At 38.1% G+C, this 19,001-nt stretch overlaps 1 protein-coding gene across 1 annotated transcript in view; it reads right to left on the bottom strand.

The window, feature by feature from the left end:
• The window catches only part of edc4 (enhancer of mRNA decapping 4), a 31,329-nt gene that overhangs the window by 3,125 nt on the left and 9,203 nt on the right, over positions 1-19,001 (bottom strand). The window contains exons 12-29 of the mRNA XM_028035226.1: positions 18,745-18,925; positions 18,435-18,501; positions 17,815-17,906; positions 16,110-16,294; positions 15,363-15,442; positions 15,144-15,279; positions 13,882-14,171; positions 13,124-13,351; positions 12,075-12,176; positions 11,835-11,978; positions 11,578-11,614; positions 10,658-10,805; positions 10,402-10,557; positions 8,118-8,233; positions 7,004-7,169; positions 3,929-4,115; positions 3,396-3,615; positions 497-660 (exon numbers count right to left, since the gene is read on the bottom strand). Coding sequence (XP_027891027.1) covers positions 497-660; positions 3,396-3,615; positions 3,929-4,115; positions 7,004-7,169; positions 8,118-8,233; positions 10,402-10,557; positions 10,658-10,805; positions 11,578-11,614; positions 11,835-11,978; positions 12,075-12,176; positions 13,124-13,351; positions 13,882-14,171; positions 15,144-15,279; positions 15,363-15,442; positions 16,110-16,294; positions 17,815-17,906; positions 18,435-18,501; positions 18,745-18,925 — 2,699 coding nt within the window. The remainder of the gene's footprint in view (positions 1-496; positions 661-3,395; positions 3,616-3,928; positions 4,116-7,003; positions 7,170-8,117; positions 8,234-10,401; positions 10,558-10,657; positions 10,806-11,577; positions 11,615-11,834; positions 11,979-12,074; positions 12,177-13,123; positions 13,352-13,881; positions 14,172-15,143; positions 15,280-15,362; positions 15,443-16,109; positions 16,295-17,814; positions 17,907-18,434; positions 18,502-18,744; positions 18,926-19,001) is intronic.

The raw sequence follows: 19,001 nt of genomic DNA on the forward strand, positions 1-19,001 counted from the left end.
AGGTAATGGGTGGTGCCTGCTGATTTGTGAGGTTACATTGTGGAGGTTTTTGAAACGGCTCAACAATTTATTGGCAACAATCAGCTGGGTGTTTTTTTCACTGAGAAGTACAGTAGCTCCTATAATGAGCTCAGCAGATCCAACAGGTGTTGGCTAATTGCTGCTGGCTAGTCTGGAGGAGCTGTGCCTCGAAGGCAGAGGTAAGTCCAACCAGGTGAATAGTTGCCATGGAGATGAAAGGATTTTCAAAACATGCATAAAAGAATCAAAGCAACGCTGCAGGGAATCACATTATAACATGATGTAAAACTTTATTTAATTCTGCCACTTTAATCTAAACTTGTAAATGTGTAATTTAAACAAAAACCAATTTATTTTTCTTTGAAAGTTTCCTTTTTAGTCATCTAGTGACCAGCATAAGGAATACAGATCCCCTTAGACCAAAACCATGCGTGAAAAGAAGTAACTTGAGCTGAGATTGGTTGTGTCTCCTCACCTGATCTTGAGCTGGGAGCGCGTGGCGAGGTTGGAGGACAGCTGCTGGATCAGCGACAGCAGCACCGGCTGGCTCAGGGGGCATGGCGTCTGGCCGAACACCTGCTGGGAGTCGATGGTCTCACACACGTACAGAACCAGGTTCAGGTCCGTCGCAGACAGAGCCTGCAGCACAACACAGCGGTAACGTCATTCTGCTTCCTTACACAGATATTCATCCCATCTGACAACACAGATCTGGTTGGATGACGACGCCAGGTTTGCAGAACTGGCCGCTGGGAGGATTTACCAGCATTAACAAGAACCAGTTCAAATATTTACACACAAGCGTTTTGGCAAAGAGGAAAGATCTGGATAATCTCAACCACTGATGGTTGAGATTATCCGCAGCAAACTTGGTGATATTTTCTGTTTTTGCAAGGCTTTGCTCAGCAGCAAAGCCTTGATTATTCAACAAGTTACCCAAAGTGGGAAAAAGACTTTTTCTTCTCCTTATCAAACTGGTCCCAGTGCAAAAAACTAAGTTTGAGAAAGATGCCATGTACCAGTTGAAGTTTGCACCCAAAGATTGTAATTAAGCAAACATATCGCTACTTCAACATATTTTTACTCAAGTAAGAAGAAATTACTGAAGAGTAAAAAGTAGGTGTGTCTGTCTGGCAAGTTTTTGGTTAAACATGTTTTTCATTCAGTGGAGATAGAACCTTCAAGGTAACATTTGTGTTTTTAAATATTATTGTATCAATTAAATCAAAGCTATTTTATTTGCATTGTATCAATGTGAAAAGATCTTCCATATTATTTAACTTTAAGTAGTAAAAGCAGCTTTTTAATAGTTAAGGTAGTTTTATCAATGTTTTCGCCCTTTGAGGACATTTGTGATCTTGTTGTGGCACAAAATGAAAGTGAGATCAACATCCTGCTGCATCATATCAAAATATACAAAAAAAAGATAAAAATCCTTCTTATAAATCTGTCCTACCCAGAACTCATCAAGTGGCATTTTCCAGCTTCACCTGGTTCAAATAAAACAAAAGAAAATCTCACATTAAGCTCCTTTTGCTATCTAATTATCAGTTTATCCAAAAATTTATCTACAAACGATCAAGTGTTCACTAAAGGAGTGCTATATTATTGCACTTTAGATACTTACATGTTTATTTTCTTAAAAAAGGCTTTGAGTTATTTGTTGCCTTGCATCTTTTAATGCATTTCTAATAGTGCATGGAAAAGGATTTTTATTTTTTTAAAGAAAATTAATCATCCAGATAATTGATTATGGATGTAATCATTAGTTGCAGCTCCTGGCTGAAGGGAACACAACCATTTTTAACCCCTATTAGAGATGAATGAGTCGAGATTTTAAACATTTATAGAGAGGATGTTTCCCTGCCGCAGCAGGCTGAGAAATGACAGGAAAAATCAGCAACTTTAAAAACAGACGAGTTGTAAACAACTTCCAGAAGAGCTGCAAGAGGAAAAAAACAAACAATAAACAAAAATAAAAACGCTGAGCTTGTTCACAGGTAAAAGCATTTCCAGAAACAAAGCAACACAGAGGGAAGAGGAGACATAAAACTGCAAAAACAGAAAATATCTCAAAGTATTTTTGATCCAGTTTCTAGTGCAAATATCTTAGCACACATAAAATAAGACAAAACTAACTTATAGGTAACTTTTCAGCAACATATATGAGCTTGTTTTAAGTCAATAATTACTAATATTGATGAAAAAGTGCTAGTTTCTTTGTCAGATTATTTTATGTATATCATGGGAAAAATGTTTTGTTACAAGTTTAATAATCTGCCAATGGGAAAGTTACTTCATCAATATTAGGAATTATTGACTTAAATCAAGCTTTTATATCTTGCTAAAAAGTTATTTAGAATTTAGTTTTGTCTTATTTTAATAAGATATTTGCGGTAAAAACTAGTCCAAACTTTAGGTGATATTTTGTGTTTTTGCAGTGAATGAATCCCTGCTTAGTGTGTAAATTAACCGTTTAGCCCAGTGGTGTCCAAAGTGTGGCCCGAGGGTCATTTGTGGCCCTTGGAATGAGTTTGTGTGGCCAATGACTGCACTTGAAAATCGGTGCAAATTTGGCAGATGAAACAGATAAATAATTTTAGGGTGAAATTTCCATTTAGAGTTTATATTGTAAAATGAAAATGTCCAACACAAAGAATTATTTTTTTTCCATTAGCAGATCACAGCCACAAACATCCAGAAACTTTTACTCTGAAACACATTTGGCCTACAAACTACAAAGGCTTAAAAAGAAAATTCTGGTTTTTATTGCTGGATATGAACCAAAACCAGACAAAATAGAAAATAATTGGCTCAAAAAGTTAAATAAATGTAAATATTAAGGCATATTTCAGACTAATGTTGGTTTCTGTAAAAAGTTTAACTTGTTCAGTTTATGGTTGTGCAGTAAAAGGAGTGAAAATTCACAATAATAGTATTTTTGCATTTTTTCAATGGAGAGAAAAAGATCATTTTGGTCCCTGAGGAGTTTCAACTTGTGGATTTTGACTCCCACAAGTTGCAAACCGCCAGTTTAGCCCATCAGAGAGACTGTGTCTGACAGGGTTTGGTTGACAGAATATTACATCTCTTCATAACTTAGGTGGAGTTGATTCGCTTCATTGTTCTATCAGTGACTTTTTTATCAATGCGGTTCATCTGCTTGATTAATGTATGATGGGATCTGGATTCTGTTTAACTTGTTGAATATTAGTTAAACAGCATCAAAATTAAAGGCATCAAAATAGCCTATGTCAATAACTTTTAAAATCTAATGGATAAAAATAGAATATGACGGAATATTTTTGACGCTGTCAAATTACAGACAACAAAAACGTCTAGTGTGACCTCTGGTGTCTGGGTCGAGTCAGTACCTGCTGGAAGGCCTGGTTGAGCTGGCCCTGCTGGAGCAGCTGCAGGATGTTAGCCTGCTGCGACTGGTAGTCGAGGTGTGCAGTGGGGACGGGCGTCCCGGCGGCAGAGCGCATGGCCTGCATGATGCTGGAGGTGACGACAGCCTGCTGCTCCCTCATCGCCAGGCTCACCTCGCCTTTCACGATGCGCTGCAAGTGGCTCAGGATGGACTCCTGCAGACTGGAGGAGACACAGAGTTACTGCCTGAATGCGGCGCTGTTAGCGTAGTAGCTAGCTCTTCTGCTCAATCTATTAACTACTGAGGCTGGGAAATGAATTGGCAAACAACAGACCATATCGAATTTATGCTCTTACATTAGTCCCACGATGGAGTTTTGTTATTTTTACTCTGCAGTTCGTTACCACACATTACCTCCAGCATAGATAAATATTGCTGGACAATAAATTTGGTTATGTTGTTTCAAGCATACTTCAGAAAACCCTAGGAGTGTTTTTAAAGGCGGCATGTTCCGATCGGAGCGCAGGTACGTACTTCCCCACCACCACCTGCATCTGGTGCTGGACCTCGGCTCGTACGGCGGTAGAGACGCTGCTGGCCAGCTGATCGGTGCAGCTCTGGAAGCCGTCGATCGTCTGCTGCAGCTGGCCGATCACGGGGTCCCGCGCCTCCTGCTCCCTCTGCTTCCGGCTCTTCAGGTGGGCCTCCAGCTGCTGGATGTCTGCAGAGAAAACACAACTTAATAAAAGAAAAACACACTCCTCTCCACTCAGAGCAGGTTGTTATGGTAATGCCGAGTGACAGGACTCAAACTTTAGCGTTTTAAGTTTAGCTTAAGCTAATAGATGCTTCAAAGATTTGATAAATTAGGTTTATTAGAAACATTTTTAGTTGTTCGGGTGTTTGAAATTAATAAACTACACAAGAAAACTTTTTAAAAAGTAAAAGTAAATAATATTTTATCCTAAATCCTAAAATAAGTTGTAATAAAGAAATGTGAAAAATATGTCAAACTTTCCTAATTTTATATCTTATTTCATTACCTCTAATAAAACTCTGAAATTCTGCGTTTTTACATAAATTTACATTCAGATGGGGACCATTAGTTTTGGTTTATCACTACACAATTTGCATTTTTTTACCCCACAAACCATTAATCATTTCTTAATTTTAATTTTATGAATCATCTTTTAATTACCAAGAGACAAAACATGCTTTCTTAAATACAAAAAATAACAGCAGGGCTTTTTCATAGCTTTCTCTTGGCCTTTAGATCCATTTACTTAAAAAATAAAAATGTATAAAAATATAAATATAATAAAAGACAAAATATAATTTTACTTAAAAAATAAATACATGAATAACAATTAAAAAAATAAATAAAAAATATTCTCTTTTTAAAAATACATAAATAAGAAAAAACAAAAAATAAATAAAGATCATTTGACTTCAAATTTTACTGGGTTTAAAATTGGGCCCAGGGTTCTTGAACTGGGTTTAGATGTGAAACAAAGCATAACAATTTCTAATTTTTGTTTTACTTTTAGTAAAGAAATATTGATCACTTTTTTTTTTTAAATGTATATACACCAGTCTTTAATTGATCATTGCAATAGATGAACTCTCGCTCTGCAAAGCCTGTTTATAGCTTTTGTGTCCTGTTATCTGCCAAATAATCTTCTTTATGTGAAATAATTGCAATCATATAATTCAGTAAGCGTTAGCTGTGTCAGGCCTGAAGTGATGCAGCAGTTCTGATGCTAATGCTGCGGCTTCAGTCAATATTTAATCACTCCACCCGGACTACATTTAGATGCGAAGATGTATGCGCTCTCCATCTGTGTGGATTAAACTTCAGAGACTGCTCATAACAGACGTTAGTCCATCGCAGGATCTGGTGTCACCTTGTCTTCCTCCTTTCTAGCAAGAATTTAAAGCTGCAAGACATCTAAAAAAACTAAATAGATAATAAAAATAACGGAAAGAAAATCCAGTCCAACGCGAGACTTTACTGCAAAACGGAGGAAGTGTTTGACTCTGCAAACACGTGGGACGCTTCTCTGCACATTCAGACAGTTTGAGTCTCAAGGCTGCAATCTAGGTGAACCTAAAGAGAAGATCTGCTGTCTGTGTGCTCAGACGAGCTGACCCCTGACACCAACCAGACGGAAAAACGCATAGAACTTCAATACAGATCCTGAACTGAACACTGAGGATAACAATGCGGGTGGAAAAGCTTTTTTTTTTTTTTTTGCCAGTACTTTATCAGCCACATTTTACGGCTATAAATAACAAAAAATAAGCCTGACTGTGAATTTATGGCAGATATTTCAAAGAGAAAAAATGGATGTGTTAAAGAAAATAGAAATATTTTCCCCCATTTTCTCACTCTATACTCATTCAGACCTGGAAAATACTTCAATGACCTTCAATGACTGGAGCCCCAGTACAGCAAACAAAATCCAGACCTGGTTGACTTTCATTGCCCCATTGAACAGTTTTTTTAATTTTCACCTTTTGGCAAAAAAAAAAAAAAAAAAATTCTCCTGTTGGCAAACAAAAGTTAGGCAAATTGTAATCAAATAGGTCAATTTTTTCAAAAAATAAAATTAAACAGCCTAAAAAAATTGCACTTGGTTTGTCTAAGGTCTAGCTAAAATGGGGAAGAAAAAATAAATACATATATATACTATATATATATATGTTTAGTTAGAATACCTGTTAAATTGTCTTAGTAATAATTTATATAAAAAATATTATAATTTTTCATGTTGTTTATAAATATTGGCTAGAGACTCTGACAATATAAAATTGGATAAAAATGAGTTGACATATTTGGTTAAAAATACTGGGTTACTATGTATTATATACTAAAATATTTTTGGAAAATATCTGAGTTTTAAAAGTACAGAAATCTGTTTGTTTAGGAAGTTGGTAATTATATACAGTGTGTTTATTTTGTGGTTAATAAAATAGCCGTAGCTGCTTTTGTGCTTTTCGTTTTGAGATTTTTCACCTAACTGCCTGCCGCTAACGTTCATCACTTCAACAAATGTGAGTAAACTACCCTTAAAGGGGCTGTGTCGTGTTTCCAGCCATTTTATAGCACAATCAATTAACTATGTTAAATTCAGTTGTCACAAAAATGCTGCATATATCAAATATGACTTCAAAGAAATTGAACACCTTGAAATTGGGCCTCTGTTTCTTTAAGACTCCTGCTCTTTCTGAAACTCTTCTGGCTTCTCTATTAACCCTTTAACAACTTATTTACCAGTGTTAAACTGAGCAGTAGCTCCTACAATGATGGTAGCTCCATAAAGTATTTGCTAATTGCTGCTGGCTAGTCTTAAGGAGCAGGGGAAGAGCTGTGACTTGAAGGCGGGGTATGTCCAACTAGATGTTTTTCACAGCTGAATAGTTGTCATTGAGATTAAAACATCATAACATGATGTAAAGCTAAAAAATTTTTTTAAAAAGTTGATTTTACATGACACTGCCCCTTTAAGACATTGAGTGAAATTGAAAACGTCAATGTAGAGATGATGCCTTTCAAGTGGAAAGTTACAGATTGTGAGCAGTCCACGGTGTTAATCTGTGTGGCCTTACAGTCCTGCGTGCCCTGCTTGAAGCTGTCGTTGATCTGCTGGAACATGGACTGGCATCCTCTTTCAAACACGGGCAGCACTGTGCTCTGGAAGACATCTTTGTAGGCGGCCTGGATGGGGCCCTGCATGGCCTCCGCAGCGGCCCGGCCCATGGCGTCTGTAGTGTTCTGATCCAAACACGCGACAAGTTAGAACTAAACCAGGGGTGTCCAAACTTTGTGCCACACAGGCCAAAAGTGTTGACTCAAAAACCAACCTAAAATCCAGCAAATGAAGTAGCCCAATTTTTGTTATTTTAAATTTTTTCAAATGTTATTTATTGTAGATTTTTATGACAATGTATTAGGGGCATTGTAAATAAAAAAAATAAGATAAAAGGTTGAGTAGATTTCTACCAAAAACGTCAGAAATTTAGTGATTAATCTCAGAAATTTTCTAGAAAAAAACTTAGAATTTTTCTGAGCTTCAGAAGTCAAACATTTTCGGCATTTTAAACTCAGAAATTTCCAAGATTTAATGCAGTAAAACTGCGACAGACTGGCAACATGTCCAGGGTGACCCCGCCTCTCGCCCGAAACGTTCGCTGGAGATCAGCACCCCTCCTGGCCTCACTAGAGACAAGGGTGTAAGAAAATGGATGGATGGATGTGGTAAAATTTCTAAGATTAATCTAAATATTCCAGTTTTTTTCTCTACAATGACCAGATTTTGCATATTTGCTGTATTAAAAGGGTGGCATCTACTTTTCAGTTTCTTTTAGGCTTTATTAAATAACTTTATTTTCAGTAATAAGAGAATTTGGGTCTTTTTCTTTGAAAGCACTTGCTCATCCAGCCACGTTTAATAAAAATATAAAAACTGATTTGCGTGCAGCAAATTTGGCTTTTAAGGAAAATTCTCTAGATACACATGGTTTTACCTTTTCTTAAAGCTTGGTTATAAAAACATGAAAACTTTGTAAGAGAATTATGATGGCAATAATTTTACCCTGATTACAAATTAGAACTCTTCATCTGCAAATGTGCATCATTTTTGAATGGCCCACGAGCCACACTTTGGCCACCCCTGAACTGAGCAATAAGAGGTGATGAAACTGCAGAATTTGGTCGGCCTACCTTGGATTTGACCACTTTGATGACGATGTCCTTAATCGTGACCTCCACGGCGGCCATCTTAGCGGCGATCGAGTTGTTCAGCTGCCCCGTCACCGGCTCCAGACTCTTAGAAATGGCTGGAAAATATCAAATAAAGTGAAAGTAGGGGGAAAGATTAGCAGGAGCATGTCTATAATTAGACGAGCAAAAAACGACTTTTCTACTCTGAGTGCGAGGCGGGGAAATGTTTCTCCAGAGACGGTAGCGTTTTAGTCCGACACACCTCAGCGCTCTTTGCTATATTTAATTTTACTTATGCTCAGAATTATCTCAAGCATTAAATAACAGCATCATTTATTGATGTGCAGCCTGCTCTGCACTTTGACTCAGAGCATTTCAAAGTGACAAAGCAAAAAAGCAGCTCATCAGTGACCATGTGAATTTATTTTAAATACTTCCTGGATGCAGTTCATTATCTGCTGCAAGATTAATGCAAACATGCGCTGCCATCAGCTAGCTACGATCGGGTTCTGGAGGGAAATCTGAATGTTGCTCTTCTGGTCAGAAAACACTTCAAAAGCACAGATTCCTGGTGTAAAAACAAGACGGAAAAAAAAAAACAATAACTAGAATAAAGCTACAAAGTGTTCAAAACAAACCCTGAAGTTACAGCTTCCTTAAAGTCTTAAAAGGCCAGAAAACCAGAACATATCTCTCCGATCGCCTGGAAAACAGTAAAATAAAAAACTGCTGTATTTTATCCAGGGCTGGGTTATACAGATTTAAAGTTTATCACAACATTTTGTGCTTTTTGTTGTCTTTAAAAATTCATTGATTTTAGACTCACAATTACAAATACTGCTTCTTATAAAAGCAGAGGCTGCTTCAATGCACACTTAGACAAAGCAAACTGCAACTTTGTGACTTAACTGGAATTTATTGATGCCATAAAAACAGCAAAAATACCAATTATACTGCTATATTTTAGGGTTTGCAAACATAATCAGTTCCAGTTTATTGAGATCAAGTCGTTACTAGTCTTCATGTTAATATTTTCAAATAGTCTAAACAAGATTTTTTAAAGAACTCAATTTGATCAATTAATAAAATTTTTGGCTTTTGAAGATTTAAATTTTGGAAAAGTTGGATTTTGTTTCCTCTGCCGCAGTTCTTTTCATGGCTTATGGTGATGTCAGCGCGCCCAGGGCGGCCATCATTTTTGTCGGGCGTGTTTTACAGCTTCTACTTATTCATACTTTAACCGTTAGGGGCACACTGTGATTTTTTTCCTTTAATTACGAGAATAAAGTCATGATATTACAATTATTATATTACATTATGCCGCCATGGGCAGTCGGCATCAGAAAGGAGCGGGAAACCTAAGTACTAGAAAATAAAATATATCTTACCTGACAATTGTTTCCTGAATAAGTTTTCTAATACTTATATGCATGTGTAGTGGAGTAAGTTTCCCTTAGTTGATGTTGCGTACTGGAGACTACATTATCTGCTTTTTGCTACAAAAAGAACAAAAAAGAAAGAAAAAAAGCATACAAAAAAAAAACCGGACAATTGCTTATATTTTAATTGGTTTGGATGCAGCAGGATGGGCTTGCATAACTGCACGCAAATTTACATTTCAAGCTTGCAAAGTTAGGCATAGTGATTAATAATTAAACTACTAGATAATTTTTTTTTAATTATTTGACTGTTCTACTATGGATCCCTTGCAGCGTGTCGTCGCGCATGCAAGATCCCGGCCCCAGCTCCCTGCTAGAGGGCAAAAAGCTGCTGGCTGACAGTAAATAGCATTGATTTTAGTGCTAAATCTTAAATGTATGCATGATATAAACGCTGTGCTTTGCTACAAGTTATCAACACTAACATGACTAGATAAGGTCAGGAAAAAGTTTTAATTAGTGAGGGAGAGGGAAGTAGTTCAGTTATGCTACCTTGACTTTGACATCCATAACATGTAGATGTGATGTGGAATTCGGTGTGTTTTGGTTCAGTTACACAATAAATTAAAAGGTGACCTCAACACCGACTTAGAGAGATCATCAGTAAAGCAGGTGTTTAAATTAGCAAATCAACCACCGTTGTGTTAGGTTAGCTAATAGCAGTGGTAGCTAATCTAATCACAGCGATCACTTATTAATAATAGTGAAATAAACATCGAGCCTGAAAACATAAAACTGTAACGGACTGAATGTTCTGTTCTTTGTGTGGAAAATGTTTTTGATGTTGGATCCAGAAACATAAAGTGGAGTTGCGGTCAATCGCTATGGCACAACGATTAGCTTACTTTGTGGAACTGCTTTCTTTAGCTCCTCTCTCAGGACTTTGTCCATCCTGTTGGTCAGTGCCGTGCTGAGGGCGTGGCTCAGCTGCTGGCTCAGCTGCTCGTGAAGCTGTTGCTGACGGCTCTGATTCTCGGCCAGAGCTCGGTCCAGTCTGCGCTCTGAGGCCACCGAGGGTCAAGGCTCAATGACAGACAGACAAGCCTCACAGCAAACACAATGCAGCGCCTCGTGCTAGAGGAGGAAACACGTGGAGGATACGTTCCTGCTCCTGGTGTTTCATCAGAACGTGCTCCACCTGCGCCATGATGGTTCCCGGCATGGTCTCCACCAGAGAACACAGATCCGTTAGCTCCCTCTGCTGGCTGCGCAGAAGCATCAGGAGCTCATCCTGAGTCTCTGTGTTAAACTGCAGAACACCAAATAGGAGTCTGTAGTTATTTTGTTGTATTTTTTTTTCAAAACTTGACAAAATAAGAAAGTTTTCAATTCAAAAATCCTTTTTGATGGTAAATTTAGGCATATGACCATAATCTGTTACATAGGTTATTGAGCCATCAGCTTGGTGCAAAGTGTTACTCTATCCACTCAGCTTGTGGACTGTGGACGCTGACATTACCGTGAGCGTCTTTGCTACTGCTACATGGGTAGCATTGAAATGCTATTTTTAGGCTTGAATAGCATCTCTGACAGGCTAACTCCTTTTAGCACAACTTGAACACAATAATACTTTATTTCAGCATCCAATCAGATCGGTTTTTGAGGTAGAAATTAACCCTACTGGGTCGAGAGAAGATGCTGCTGATGGACCAAAATATAAATTTAAGAGAAAATTTTAGTATTTTAAGGACAAAAATGACAACAATTCATATAAGCAACAACAAAATAACAAAATCAGACAACATAAAATTTTTCCAAATCAGTTTCATAAGTTTTAAAAAAATTAAATTCAACAAAAACTGCAGGTGTGTGTCAGTGTCTGGTTAAAACATGTTTGTTTTTTATTTAGTGGGTAGAAAACCCAGAAATTTTACTCAAGTAAGACCAGGGATACTTCATAATAAAATTACTCAAGTAAAAAGTACAACAGAGTAAAAATAGTCCTAAAAGTATATTTTTTCAAAGAATTTACTCAAGTAGATGTAATTAATTAAATGTAACTAGTTACTAGCCAACTGTACCTGACCGGGATCCATGTGCCTGGGCTGAGAAGATTCACTGGAAATGAGAGAAAACGTCCCTCAAAATGTGTAAGCAACATTTAAGACAATCATTATCAGTAATAAAACTAAATTAAATTATTTATTCTGCATTTCCCTAACTGCTGCATCAATTTTCATTACAACTTTAGTACCATTTAAAGAGAAATAAGCAGTTTTAAAGTTAGAAACAGAGAAATAATCAAGCAGACATTTTGCTTTTTTAGTTTCGAACATACCTGTCATCTTTCTTGAGTTTCCTCTTGAGTTTCGGCGAGGCTCGTGGCGAGCTCTTCCAGTCTTTCACCGGCATCCTGTGAGAGGAGCGAGAGCCGCAGTTCCCAGAGGACGAAGCCAGGCTGGCGATCTCGTCATCAGGATCGCTGCACACAGAAATGTCAAAGTTTCAACAGCGACCGCAGCTTCAGAGGAAGCCTCTGTAATCATGTAGTGAATGAAGCTGAGCGACTTGGGGTCACCTCTGGTCAGCGCCGACATCCTGGCTGTCGTTCTGGGGGAGGTGGTAGGAGCGCCGGTGGTAGGGAGAGCTCAAGCGGCGCTCACTCGACTCCTCTCTCAAACTGCAAGACAGGTGAAACAATTAATTAACGAACAAAACAAAGTTTGAAGTTTTTATCTTTGGGCCTAAAGAGGAGTGATCTAGAGTCAGTTATTACAGCAAGAAACTACAGATCAGGCTGAAACCTGGGTCTGAACCTTCAGAGTCACATGAAGACAGTTACAAAGTCGGCCTTCTATCACTTGAACCACATCTCCAGGATTAGAGGACTAATGTTGTGAAGCTTCTTTTTTTTTGAAGAAACATGAAAGTCAGATGAAGATAATGTGTTGCCAAACCAGCCAATCAGATATTTGAACCCAATAAGAGACTGAAAGAAGTTTATCTATAGTGCGGTGATGGACTCTGACCTGAACCTTAACGACCACATAAAGGCAGTTACAAAGTTGGCCTTCTGCCACCTAAAGAAGATTCATAGGATTAGAGGACTAATGTAGCAACAAGATCTAGAGAAACTCATCCATGCGTTTATATTTAGTCGCATCGATTACTGCAGCAGGGCCTTCATAGTTCTGTCTAAAAATAAAAAAATCAAGCCTCCAGCTGCAGCTGATCCAGAACGCTGCTGCTGCCGTTCTGACTAAAACCAGGAAGATAGAGCACATCACCCAGTTCTACAATCCTTCCAAAGAGAGAATAGATGTTAAAACACTGTTGTTAGTTTATAAATCACTGAACAGCTCATCGCCACAATACATTAAAGATCTGCTGTTGTTGTATCAACCTTCCAGACCTCTCAGGTCTTCTGGTTCTGCTCTGCATCCCCAGGACCAAACATGGAGAAGCAGCATTCAGACAAAAAAAAACAACAGTTAGGCTGTGAATCCAACCGATTCGCAGACTTTGGGAATTAAAGTGATGGAAAGAAAAATCCTATTTTCTGTCTGATGAGCCATGTTGAATTTAGTTTTTCATAAAGATTGAATAAAGAGAATGAAACAGACTGACCATTCTGCCAGCCCGTTGTCCCTGAGGCTGTTTCTGGTTTCCCTGGTGATGTCTGGAGCCGCTGGCCATGACGTGTGGCTAACGCTGCCATCCAACGACCCTCCGCTGACCCCAGCGTTTTCCTGCGACAACGTGTTCTCCAGAAGAGATGGCTTGTTACCGAGTCTGGACTCCGAGTCGTCTGCCATCGGCGATCCTTCAGCACCTCCGAGTTCAAGGGGCAACAAACTACAAGAGGAAAGAAAACAAGATTGGTTCTGGCTTATTATGATAGACATTAATAATAAACAGGTCGATGATTCTTCCTGCCTCGTTTTCAAACACTTGAGTTTTACAAAATATCTTTGTTGGAATTTTTAGTCATGTTTATTTTTCCTGGATTTGTTCTGCTGAAATATTTGAGTTTCAAAAGAGCGAAAGAAACACAAAAGGAGCAGAAGAAAGAACAAGGGAAAGAATGGGAAAAAAAATAGAAAGTGAACAATGAACAAGGGAAAGAAAGTGAATGAAAGAGAAAACGAGCAAAAGAACGAAAGATTGAAAGAAACAGTAGTAGTTAGAGTGAAAGAAAGAGCAAGAGTTAAAAAGAGAGCAAACAAGCTGAAGGAACGAACAAAAGAACCAAACAAGCAAAAGAAAATCAGAAACAGCAAAATAAAAAGAAAGGAAGAGCAAAAGAGTGAATGAACAAACAGGCGAAAGGAAATCAATCAATCAATCAATCAATCAATCAATGAGTGCTGCCTGGTTGCTTGTACCCGTTGTTGGTGGGGGCGCGCGGCGACGTCAGGAGGTGCAGAGCACACGCAGCAGAGGCCATGCTGTCTGTCTGCAGCGCAGGAAGCTGCAGGGCTTCCAGGCCGTGGCCGCGCTGCAGCTGCAGCGTTTGCGTCGCGATCTCCGGCATGTCCTGCGACATCACGGTGGAGGCGGAGGAGATGACGTCTGGCGAGCGGGCCCGGCTCGGCGAGGCCAGCGGCGGCAGCAGAGGAGAATCTGGGACCAGAGGCGAGTCGAGGCCCAGAGGGCCGCTGGGGGAAGCCAGAGTCTGGAGGAAAACACAGGAAATGTGTTTATCCTGATGATCAGTAAGGTCAAAAAGTAAATTTCTCATCTCCTAAATAAATTACATTCTATAAAAAAATTAATTAATATAAATGTCCTATTAAGAACCTTTTGCAATTCAAACACTAATCAAATAATAAAAAATAATCACCAGAGCTTTTCACATGTTGATGTTAGAAGTACTTTTAAGCTATAGATGCATTTTTTGGTACAAATGATCAAGCGTTCACTAAAGGAATGCTGCTATTGCATTTAGGCAACAAAATATTTATTTTCCTACTTAAAAATGAATGGTTTGTTTGTCTTCATTTTTATATACTTTTAAATTTTATACAATAAGCTGAAGTGGTTAATCAAAAAATCTGTACAACCTGGCAAAAAAAAATTGTTTCCCATTAATCATTAGAATAATCGATAACTAAAATAACTGTTAGTTGCAGCCCTTTGTGTTTTGCAGCTCAAGATCATATTACTTTTATATTTGCAAATACACATTGATGTATTACCAAAAGCTTCAAACAAAGACGTTGAAAACATGAAACTTTTCTGTAACTAACAACAATTTCAGTAATGGATTATCCTAGCATGCTGTTAATCATTCCTTAGTGATTAACAGCATAAATCAGCTAAACAAATTTATCACATTGTCCAGATTCTTAATTTAACAACTAAACGTTTTTCATACATTAAAAATACATTTAAAAATGCATTTAAACAATTAACATTTCTCATTTAAATCTCATTTTTAAATGAGAGAATTAATATTTTATTGCCTAAAATGCAGTAACAGCAATTTTTTTGTGAAACTGAACTGAGTAAAGTTTTGGCTGAAACACATTTACAAAGATGTTTTTTATCTTAAATGCAAACATTTTATTAAAACTTTTATAACAGGAATTTTCTCTATTAGAAAGTGAAATCTGAGACGCAGTCAGGACTCGGAGATATGTCTTACCTGCAGATTCTCCAGTCCAGGCAGCAGAACTGCAGGTGCAGCCCTTGGACTGCTGGTGGCGACAGAGAGTCCCAAACTGCTGCCGCCATTGCTGTTTTCTCCTCTGATGGGACTCTGACTGACATCATCCATGGCTCTGCAGAGAAACAAATCACCAGAAATCATATGGAGGAAGTGCTCTCTGTGATAAATATCAATAATATTCACAAAGATGCTCACCTATTTGTCGAGTCAGAGTTGCTGCTGATGGCTGTAACAATAGTCAGACTGCTGGCGCTGCTGCCAGGAGACGCAGGAACCTATAGAGTCACAAAATGCTTATTATGCTGTCAAAAATATGCAGTTACAAAGAATTATAAATAACTAGAGCTGGGTAGAGAACCCAAAAACTGTACTCAAGAGTATCACTAATTCAACATATTTTATAGCCGTCCAAGAAATTACTTGAGTAAGAGTAAAAAAGTATTTGGAGAAAAGTCTATTCAAGCACTGAGTAACTAATCAAAACATAAATGAATTCATATTTAAAAATTACATCATTAGATGCACCAAAACATAAAGCTTCGTATAAATATTAATTTAAAGACCAAATCAAAATAATTTGTATAAATACTATAATTACCAGACAAAAGAAACATTTTTCCAAATCTTGTTTGTTTTCTCTTCAAAACAAAAACTTTAACAAAAACTGCAGGTATGTGTCTAGGTTTGGTGAACTTTTGGTTAAAGCATGTTTTCATTCAGAGAATAGAGAATCCAGAAATTTTATTAAGAGTAAAAAAAATTAAAAAATCTAATCTAATAGTAATACTTCATAATTTAATTACTCAAGTAAAAGTAACAAGTACAACGTAGTGAAAATACTCCTAAAAGTAAATTTTTCCAAAACGTTACTCAAGTAGATGTAGCTAGTTGCTCCCCAACTCTGCAAATGATATCCTAAAAGTCTGGAGTTACAATCAGTACCGAAGTGCTTGGTGTCATGAAGGCGTCAGGAGTCATCAGCTTGGGCATCGGCCCGCCGGATGGTCCAGAGTTAGACAGGAAGTCAGAGGGAACAGGAAGTGAGGGGATCTTCCTAAGGTCGGACTGCGAGCCGCTTCCAGAATCTTTGTCGGAGCTGTGATCGGTGAGATGGTCTGGAAACCCAGCTGGGAAAAACGAGCACAAAGCAGAATTAAAGACAGAAAACAATCTGGACTGATATCATTCTGATAACTGATATTTACCAATTAAATTTAATTTGTTTAGAATGGGAATTTAACATCCTAAATTAATTCATTGTAAAGATCTTAATCAAATTTTTTAAAAACACAATCAGATTTGTATTTGTGTGTTTCTGGCAAGGTTGTAAATATGACGCACAAACTACATCTGCTAACAGCAGCTGTAGCGGTTTCTCTCGGCCCAACAGGGTTAATTTCTGCCTCAAAAACTGATCTGATTGGACGCTGAAAAAGACTAGTTATGTTCAAGTTGTGCTAAAAGGAGCTGCGAAGCTATTCAGGCCTAAAATAGCATCTCAATGCCAAGCATGTAGCAGCTAACGGTAATGTCAGCGCCACAGGCCAGATTTCTAAAGAAGCTCCATGAATGATCAGGAGTTCCTGAAACATTTGAAAGTACTTTGCTCCAATCAGATGGCTGAAGAACCTAAATGACAGATTAAAAACAATAAATATCTTTGTTGTTGTCTAAATTGTTCAATGATTTAGCAGCAAAAAGGCCTTCTGAATTGAAAATGTTGATTATTTTTTTGATATGTGATTTTCAATTAAAAAGCAATTGATCAATTACAATTAACTCAATTAACGCACCATTAAATTATTGAGAGTAGTAATAGGCTGGGAAAATATATACAATGTATACAATATATGTGATAGTTGGAACTATTGCATATAAACCCTGTAAATTCTAGATACCAACAGGTACCATAGAATTGCACAAAAATCCGTGAGGGACAGCGGAGTCCCTGCTCGAAATTCTGTGAAAGAGGTGTACGGAGCTTTGTGCCAGAAGCCCATTAAAATGCTGTGTACATCGTTTTAAACTGCGTGATTGTGAGCGTGAGTGGGAATAAAAATAGCAACAGATATTTTGTTCCATATAACACGGTAGGAGTGTAACAGGTAAACCTTTTATGGATGCAAACTTGACTAAAAACCCACCTGTTTAGGATTGTATTTGAAACGTAATCAATGACAAATTTATTGATGGATCTTGACTTAATGTCGTGTTTTGATTGTTGATTCTATGTTGCATTGTGTTTCTGTGCTTGATATGATGTAAAGCATTTTGAAATGCCTTGCTGCTGAAATGTGCTATACAAATAAAATTTGATTGATTGATTGATATGGTTAACATATGGTTTCAGTTAACAGAAACATGATGATGTTAATGCTGATGTATCATGTATCTCTAATTAAAGCTGTGAAGCAATGCTGAACAGAAAGTGAAACAACCTTATATAAACATGAGGCTTTACTCAGTTTGTACTGGCAGGTTTAAAACAGTGAGAAGATCAATCAATTAAAGCTCAATCGACTGGAAATCAATCAATCAATCAATCAATCCATCAATGTCTTTCTGCTTCATATATTAACTAGTACTGACGGGTCCATCAATCAGCAAACTTAACCTAATTTAACTGCAGAGTTCAACCTTCACTTACCAAAACCATCTTGGGAGTCAGAGTGGGGAAGAAAACCTGACGTATTGAACCCGGCGTTGGGCTGAAACCAGATCTGTACGTCCTGCAAACTCCTAAAACACAAACATGGAGACAAACACATTCAGGGAAAGGCTGATTTAAACCTTTTTTTTTTTTTCTTTTTTGTGGGCTCTAGTGTCCCTTATATGACAGCGGGCCGACAGGAAACAGGGAAGGAGAGGGGGGAAGACACGCGGCAAACATTGTCGGGTCCAGGAGTCGAACCCGCGACGGCCGTGTCGAGAACCCAAGGCCTCCAAATACGGGTCGCGCCACGCCCTACGCCACCACGGCACGCCCCGATTTAAACCTTTTTTACTGCAAAATCTACAAAGATTCATCTTTACAAACAAATAAACAATAAAATAACTGTTTCTGCAGTAACTTTGCTGATTGATTTTACATAAATAACTGTCACTAGTTACTGTTCTGAATTGAAAAAGTTAATAGTTTTCAAGCATTTTACTGTTTTTGGTAAATGAATAGTCACATTTACCAACTTTGATGTCATTTAAAAATTGTAGTTTATTCTTTTACCATCAGATTAGCCGCATTCTGACAAACAGTGGAAGAAAACTTACTTTGTGTGAACACAGTAGAGTTTAATTTGGATCCCAGATTTGGACTCTGCAGGTCCTTGAGTGCCCTCTAGTGGAGAAAGCAGGAGAAGCTGGTTAAATCAGGACCAGTTTGTATTTAACATTTTATTCCACATTTTCTGGTCAAAACATTGACCATTAAGTGATGCTAATTCCCACCTGAAGGTCTCTGTTCTAAAAATCTGAATAATATAAAGGAGCCAATGTGTTTGTTTCTATTTCATCTGAAAATCTTTCCAACTCAGATTTACTGGAATGAATGCCTCCAGGTGTGGATGTGGAAAGTTCCCACCTGTCGACATGCTCTCGCTCTCCTCCTCCGCCGGCAGAACCTCGGTGTGCCTCAGGCGGCTGTGGGTCACGTCACGCACCCCGAAGCTGAGCACAGGGTGGGTGAGCAGGAACTCCGACACGGCCGTGAAGCTCGCTTTGCCCTTCTCCAGGTCCTGCCGCAGCTCCATCACATAGAGGACCTGAAGGAGGACGACATGGATTCACTATCAGGCGCCCATCACATCTGTATCAGCCCCAATATGGTAAAAAACTCCA

Source organism: Xiphophorus couchianus, chromosome 2 (assembly GCF_001444195.1).
Source record: "Xiphophorus couchianus chromosome 2, X_couchianus-1.0, whole genome shotgun sequence".
Classification (NCBI taxonomy): Eukaryota; Metazoa; Chordata; class Actinopteri; order Cyprinodontiformes; family Poeciliidae; genus Xiphophorus; species Xiphophorus couchianus.